At 42.6% G+C, this 8304-nt stretch overlaps 1 protein-coding gene across 1 annotated transcript; it reads left to right on the top strand.

Annotated features, from left to right (window-relative positions):
- CREG1 (cellular repressor of E1A stimulated genes 1) lies at positions 1 to 6118 on the top strand. The gene is made up of 4 exons (XM_075434652.1): positions 1 to 371; positions 2335 to 2454; positions 3739 to 3923; positions 4504 to 6118. Coding segments are annotated over exons 1-4 (600 nt in total). The 5' UTR covers positions 1 to 77; the 3' UTR covers positions 4505 to 6118.
- The last annotated feature ends 2186 nt before the right edge of the window (positions 6119 to 8304 follow it).

Genomic DNA, 8304 nt, shown 5'->3' with positions numbered 1-8304 from the left:
CGCCCCCCCACGCGCGGGGCAGAGGGCGTGGGGGCCGGTGCTTGCGGCTCCCGGCAGTCGGTGGCGGCTGGTGCGGGATGGCCGGGGAGCGGCTCCTGTGCGCGGTGGCGGCGCTGGCGCTGCTGTTGGCGCTGGCGGCGGGCAGCGGGGCCGTCATCCCTCCGCCGGAGGAGGCGGCGCGCATGGCCCGCTTCGTGCTGCACAACTGCGACTGGGGCGCGCTGGCCACGCTCTCCGCGCAGGAGGGGCTGCGCGGCCGCCCCTTCGCCAACATCTTCTCCCTCAGCGACGGCCCCCCCGGGCCCTTGGGCGGCAGCGGCGTCCCCTACTTGTACCTGACCGACCTGGAGATCTCCGTGCGGGACCTGGAGGTGAGCGGGCTGAGGCCAGTGTCCCGGCGGGATCGGCCCCGGCGCCGGTCTGATGGTCTGTGCGGTGACCGCGGTGAGGGAGGCTGAAGGCCCGGCGGCGTGCGGGTTACGAACGCGATGGCTGCGTCTTGCTTGGTCGCCTCGGCTTCTCCATCCCCGCAGCGAGCGGCGGTTGGAGTTTCTTTTCCAGGGGCCAGGGTTTGCTGAAGGCCGTGTCACCCCGCTAACTGCCCGCTCCGCGGATGTCGCCTGGGCCCTGGGGACCAGCGCGTGCCCTCGGACACCTGAGCACGAGCCGTGCCGGCCGCGTTGGCCCTTGCTGCCCCGCAGAAGAAGTTCCCGCTGAGCCGAAGCGGTCTGAAGGGCCAAGTGACGCTCTGGCAGGGGAGGTGGCTGGGGCTTCCAGGAGCACCGAGCAGAGAATATTTATGTGGGAAGAACGTCACAAAAAATATCGAAAAAGGACTGGAGATGGGCAGTGTGGGGCTTGAGCAAAGAGGGCTCCTACGCAGGCTACTGAAGGAGCAGCAGTTGAACCCGCGGAGCTCGCGGTGACGGCGAGCGCACAGCGATGGGCAGCAGGCGGGCGCGCTGGGGCCTGGGTGTGCGGCTTTGGCCTTGTCACGAATCTTTTGCTTGGCTGCAGTCGAGGGAGGGTTGGCTGAAAAGTTAGGGAAATAGCGATCGTATGCCTCGCTTATTAGAAAACAGTTTTGTTCCCGTAACTCTTACAGTATTAGTAAAACAAATAAACGCAGAACTTAAATAATGGAAAATTTTCAGACTTTGTTTTACCGTAAATCTTTTTTGTTTGTTCCCTGTCAGGTTTTATTTTGTTACGTTAAAACAGTTGAATTATCTGAGTGGTGTAGAAAGTCTAATTTATCTTGTATAGCATCTCCTTTTCCACCCCACCTACAGCCTTTTGTTTTCAGAATAATGTAAAAATCGTGGTATAAACTGCTAATCAGCATTTTGCTTCAGCAGGCTCCCCAACAGGTCCTCATTCTGCTGTTACAGGGCAGAAACACTTGACTGTGATAGTCACGTGTAAGGGAGATGCCTGGTAGGAGTAAGTGCTGAATAATCATGAGTCAGCTTTTTTGTCTAGTTAAGCAACTTCTTGTCTGTCAGGTGGTTGCTCCTGTTTCATCAGTTCAGTGGCACTCTGTGTAGTGTTTAAGTGACTTTCTGGGGTTTCTTTCTGAGACTAGCTCTGTTAATGAAACTTCTCAAGGCACACAAACTTTGTTTGCTGGGAAATAAGGAACTTTAGCATGTGACGTTCTGCAGTAGGCAATCTGTTTTGCACTCTTCAAGCTGTGTTCACCAAATTAGTTTTTGAAAAACAATTGGTTACAGATTCTTTAATTCTTCAAGTTAGGTGTCTTACTTAAATACTCAGGATTTTTTAAGCCTAACTTTTAAAATTCATTTTAAACTTCGAGAGCTGATAAATTTGGGGGCAGCCAGGGTTTTGTTTTGATGGGAGAGAGGGTTTGCTTTGTTTGTTTTGGTTTTAACTAATTTTATCAACAGTTGTGAAACTCAGTAGGTTACCTTTTCAGTAACCCTTTGTCATTCCACCAGAACTAACTTAACGAAGTTTACTGTGTGTCCTTGTCTTCTGTGCTGTCCTGTATGTATGTAAATTGGAGTATATAATAATTTGAATGTGAAACAGCTAAATAGTATGTTGAATTCAGAATTTTAAGGAGTGCCATTCTGTAAGGCTTGCATTTCATGCCAACAGACTTCAGCACGCTCCTAAGCTGGGCCCTCTTTCAGGTTCAGAGCTTGTCTAAGTAGGCTTTCAGATATAGTGAGGAAAAGGTGATGACAGCTTTGTTCTTTTTAACAGAAATACTGCGCTGAATAAAGTACCAAAAGCTGAAAATACGGTGGGCATGACATTTTTCTTGCAAAAGTATGTAAACCTCTTACCTTACTTCTTGCATTTCAGATCAATTCAAATGCCTCCTTAACTGTGTCTTTGGCACAGACTCCTTACTGCAAGAAGCACAGATACGATCCCCAGAATCCCCTCTGTGCCCACATAATCTTCTGTGGGAGTATTGTAAAGGTAAGCAGCTGGAAGTTGACACGGGACAAGATTGCGTCTATCAAATAGTATTATTTAGTGGATGGAGAAGAGGAACTTTAGAATTTCTGTGCGAAAGTGTACGAAGAGCTGTTATGTGCTGTGATACCAGAAGGCTAGCTTATAGTTTGTGTGAGGAAAACGAACTTGCCACTGAATATTTGCAGGAGCTATCTTGGCATGTCTTTAGCAAGGACCTTGGGAGGACAGTATTGTAGTGAAGGAAGCCTCCCTTGTTCCTCTAGACCTGTTTTGAAACTAAGAAGTCAAAGACAATTTGCTTGTGAATCAAGTGTGAAGGTTTTTCTGTCTCTTTTGCTGAGTTAAATTCTTTGGTCCGTGCAGCGTGACATGTATCCTTCTGAAACTTTATTGAAGTAAATATTAACCTGAGCTACACAGTTACAGGTGTTAGAGACAGAGAAAGTGCATTGTATTATCTGGTAGCGTTGCTACCAGGGCAGTGTTCTTTGCTGCACCGGTACTGGTGTCCCACAGAAGGAATTTAGAACTGTATATGTTAATCATTGAAGATCTTAATCCCATTATTAACGATAGTGGTTGAGGATGAAGACTAATCATCTCTGCTCTCTCTTGATTCAGTGTTTTCACGCCTTAGATGTTTGTACAGTGCACTCCAGCAATCTTTAGTTGCTCATGGGTTTCTCATCAGTAATTGAATTGTTTATTTTGGTTAGTTCCTCTTGTACCATACCCAGAGCTCTAACTTGTTGATTTAACCCTTTAAAAATTTGCACATTGTATATTAAGTGTTGTCACGCATTTCAGCTTCCCTTCTCTTGTAGATTCTATTATATCCCCCTGTTTCCGTGTGTGTGTGTGTTTACATGTGTCTGAGCAGGGTTGGATGTGTTTGTGTCTTTTGAGTGAGCAGGTGCGGAGGAGGTAAAATTACACCTATAACATCGCATTGTAATGATTCATCAAGAATCCGTACCTCTCTGTTTTGTGATTTGTTGAAAGATTTATTTTTATGTTGATGAAGTACTTGCTTGCTTATGTTTACTTTAAAAGCACCTTTTGATTTAATATTAAAAGCAACCACCTTGGAGTTGTTGTCTGTCTCATATACAGTGGTACACCATGCTGAAGATGAGCAGACTCTGCAACAGTAATGAGTCCTTTGGGACAAAACATGGCTAAATTGAGAAGAGCACACCACAATCAGCAGTGGGGTGTTTTTTGGCTAAAATCTGTCTTCACATGACTTTATCTTACTGTAATATTTTGCTGGTTATTGTTTAGGTGAATGATTCAGAAGCAGACTTAGCGAAAAAAGCATTATTCAGTCGCCACCCTGAAATGGAGAGTTGGCCTAAGGATCATAATTGGTTCTTTGCCAAATTCAACATCACCAATATTTGGGTCCTGGACTACTTTGGTGGGTTGAAGATTGTGACACCAGAAGACTATTACAGTGTCAAGCCTTAGTAAGTACTTAAGTTTTGCATGCTTAACTCTCAATATATGTGGAACCTGTAAAATCCTTATTATTTACAGTGTACATTAGCTGTCTCTTTTTTTTTTGTAATACACATTTCTGCTTTTCCCTAAGTAGTCTACTGGATGCAGTGTCTGAAATCATAAGATATGTTTGAATAGGGGATTCACCTGCTGAACAGTATCGAGTATAGTACCTGTAGAACTATCCGTGGTTAACTGCACTTGTACCTAAGCTTAAATACAGTTTCTTGGGAGGAATGACTCCAATAGAGTGGGCACAGTCACTGTCCTCTGTTTGAAATAATTGCAAGACAGATTATGTTTTGGTCTAGTGGTTAAGAGTAGTGAGACTACTCAGCATTTATGAAGCTGTATTAATGGGGTGGCAGCAATATTGCATAATGTTTTTGAAACAAAATTGCTTTTGAATCTGTCATTACGATACTGAAATATAGAGAAATTGTGTTCTCTTGTCTGCGTAAAACTAAGTCTTCAAAACTTTAAAATACACTTTAGTGCAATCAACACTTATGCATTCAGTTTCACTCTTATTCTTACTGCTTGTAGGTGGAAGAAGAACCTTGGTGATGCTGACATACAAGTGAATTACTTTGGCTGTTTCATGAAAGATTTATTTTTTCTATGTTTTGTAGAGCTGAATTAATAATGCAAACAATCAAACACCTTGCATTGTTAATAAGCTTGTATAACCCTTCTGAAGCAAATGTAAATTCTCACTCACTAGCACAACTTGAATCTTGTCATACTCAAAAACCTTATTGCCTAAGTCGTAGCTAAATTTTATTCATCGGATGTGAGTCTGGAAAGATGTCTGTCTGTTGACAGTCTGCATTCAGAAAGGCCGTGTTTACTGGAAACTAAAGGATTAGTCCAGTTCTAAACCTTTCAGTGTCTTAGTTAAATAACATCTGTTTGTGAGCACTCTCCAAGTGTATTTTATTTTTAATACCGGTTTAGTTTAGATCTTTATGGTGAAGTACTGCAGGATGGCTCAGCTGACTGTGGAATGGAAAGCATTGCTTGTATTACAATGATAAATGATATGCCAAGTTCCCAAATTCTGTTAAGAATCTTCTTTGCATGCTAATACACTCACTCGTTTGAGCCATTTTTCTATTTTGCTACCTATATTGAATGTGCTATAGAATACGATTGTGTTTATGCAAATTGTATGTATACCTCATGGTAAGTTCTTGGTAACTATTCAGCTGGCAGTAGTTACATGCCCTGACTCTTTAATAGAAGAAGGTGGTAATATCTGAAGTATCTGACTTTAGTATAAGAAGAGTAGTGGGTTGTAAATTCAATGAGAATGTTGTAAAAAGCGAATATTTTCTGATTAGGATTCTGAAATCTTCAGCTTTGTAGTTCTGAGCAAATGGCAATGTATCAGCTTTTATTACCCCAAACAGTAGAACTGAGCAGATTTTTGGTTTTGTAAGCCTTACAGAGCAATTTTGGCTTAGTAACCCAGAAATGAGAAGTATGACACAGATGATTCATGACTTGTAGAGAATGAGAATTAATGAAAGCTGTGCTTAATTAATTCCCTGTTGAAATAAGCTACACACAACCACAAAAAATAAATTAACACCTTTTTACATCCTCTTTCATCTCCCTTGTGCGAAGTTCACAAATACCCAAAAGTGATTATGAATAATTAAGTTGATTTTACAATGAGCAAATGTTACCTAGTTGACAGAGTAAAGGATGTGAAAATTTAGACTCCTTAGAGGCAGATCCCTATATAAAACAGTGAAATTCCTCACATCAGATCATCTGTACATCTTACTGTTATTACATCACTGATTTTCTTAAATACTGGAATGATTTGTGAAAGTATGTTTGACATAACTTATTCCTTCTCCACAAGGGGAAAAAAGGTACTTGTTACTGTATCAAACCCATTCTGTTCTACTGTTTGAATATTACTTTAGGATCAGAAGAACTTATGATATGGAAGCAATTTGTGTTGAACAGATAAAATTGGAAAATATTTTTATATAAGGCACAACAATTGTGGAAACTCAAATGATCCTCTGATATGGACTCTGTCTTTACCGTGGGGACACCTGGATGCATTACATGTCACTCCATAACTTCTGATGTGTGAGACTGATGATACTGGGCTTTTGTTAACATTAAAATATTTTTTGACAAATGGTGTTGAGTGTTGTTTATTGCATGTTCAAGAATACTTCTCTCCCTTGCCTGCTCTTTCACTCAAGCACCTTCTCTTCAAAGTTCCTTTTTTATTGTTGCTCTGGAGTCTTTCATGCTTGCTAGAATAAATAATGAAACACACACCTGGCTTTCCCTCCTTTGACGAAATAAGCATCTTTGTGTGTAACTTTCTTTTCTGCAACTAATACTATGACATGGAACATAAAATAATACCAGTGGAGTTTGTGAAAATGAATACAAGGAAACTTTATTTGGTTATTTCTTCCAGCTAGGGCTTCTGCATTTCTAAATGACTGTATCGCCAGCCGGCAGGGGTTCAGCCGTCCTCAGGAAAGCAGGGCTCCATCACACGTTAATGATTACTGAGGAAGATGCATGTCATCACTCTGAACATTCCCCCTTCCACCAGCTTTTACAGCTGAGCGATGTCCTGTGATCTGGGATGTCCCTCTGGTCAGCTGGGGTCGGCTGCCCTGTCTGTGTCCCCTCCCAACGTTCTGTGTAACCCCAGCCCCCTTGCTGGTGGGGCAGAGTGAGAAGCAGAAAAGGTCTTGATAACATACCACTGTTTTGGTTATTGTTTACACAACACTGTTTTCATTGCAAATTCAAAATATAGCCCCAGCAAGGCACTGTAAAAAAATTAACTCTATGCCAGGCAAAACCAGTACAACACCTTTAAAAGAATCACTTTCATTTGAAGGTTTGGTACAGAATAAAGCTTGTTTTGTTGTGTCTGGTGGGACTTGATGTTCCCACTAGTACTGATTCCCAAGTCTTTTCTAATTGGGAGTGGAAGGGCTTTTTTTTTGTAACAATTCACCTTAAACAGTTTCATGATGCTACTGCATTTTATTAGAACAATTTTAGATCTCTTTACATATGAACTTTGAGAGGACGCCGTCCAGATGTTTCATTTGGAAAGTGGTGAACAACAGAATGGTTAAGATACATGTACAGAGCTGATTTGAGGGTTAATCGGAGAAGAGCTATCTGGAGTTGTTCTATCTATGCCTCTCATTGAATACTTTAGGATAAAAAGATTTTTTTGTATGTAGAAGTGGAATGTAAAGCAGACCAGGGTATCAATCATACTAAACATCTCTCTGGTTTTCTCCCTTAGTAATAGGTGTGTGAATGGTAATATCACTAACTCAAGAAAGTCATCAGCTTTTGTACTATTTTTCCTCACCTTTTCTTCTCCCTGTGCTCACCTTTGTTGCATTAGGCTCACTCAGGAATTCACTTGTGAGCATGTTTCCTTTTTTCCTAATATCCAGAAGTAATATTGTGCCTTAGAATAGAAGAGGCCAACTACAAGAAATTCATACAGCTGTAAACAATGAATCAGCATTTTGACTGCTGACTGTGTGTATCCTCTACGATGGCATGCGTGACATGTCTGAGCGTATTCTAAATAGTAACGAAGTCACGCTCCGTACCCAGGAAGCGAAGTATCTCCATTCATAGAGAAGAATCTGAGACACAGGATGACATTAGGCACCTCCCTAAGTCACAGGATGTTTGTTAGCTGGGAATCTAATTAGGATAATCTCAGCCTGTATCTAATGATATAGTCACGTTTTTCCTTTGTCCATTAATCTTGCTCATTGACAAGTTTGTGTTTCTACTTCTTGATTTTCAATTTCTTGGTTGTGTTTTAATGTAAGAGTTGTGCTCAGTAGCTTCTTGCGACATGCTACATCATTACAGAATAGAGCTTACATATGTCAGGTATTAGTTTAGTCCTTTATTCACAGAATCACAGAATGTTCGGGGTTGGAAGGGACCTCTGTGGGTCATCTAGTCCAACCCCCCTGCTGAAGCAGGGTCACCTACAGCAGGCTGCACAGGACCTTGTCCAGGCGGGTCTTGAATATCTCCAGAGAAGGAGACTCCACAACCTCCCTGGGCAGCCTGTTCCAGTGCTCCGTCACCCTCAGAGGGAAGAAGTTCTTCCTCATGTTCAGATGGAACTTCCTGTGCTTCAGTTTGTGCCCATTGCCCCTTGTCCTGTCGCTGGGCACCACTGAAAAGAGTCTGGCCCCATCCTCCTGACACCGACCCCTGAGATACTTATAAGCTATTATAAGACCCCCTCTCAGCCTTCTCTTCTTCAGGCTGAACAAGCCCAGCTCCCTCAGCCTCTCCTCGCAGGAGAGA

This window comes from Opisthocomus hoazin, chromosome 1, assembly GCF_030867145.1.
Source record: "Opisthocomus hoazin isolate bOpiHoa1 chromosome 1, bOpiHoa1.hap1, whole genome shotgun sequence".
NCBI lineage: Eukaryota > Metazoa > Chordata > Aves > Opisthocomiformes > Opisthocomidae > Opisthocomus > Opisthocomus hoazin.
The sequence above is the reverse complement of the archived record's forward strand: the minus strand, read 5'-3'. Positions and strand labels throughout refer to the sequence as shown.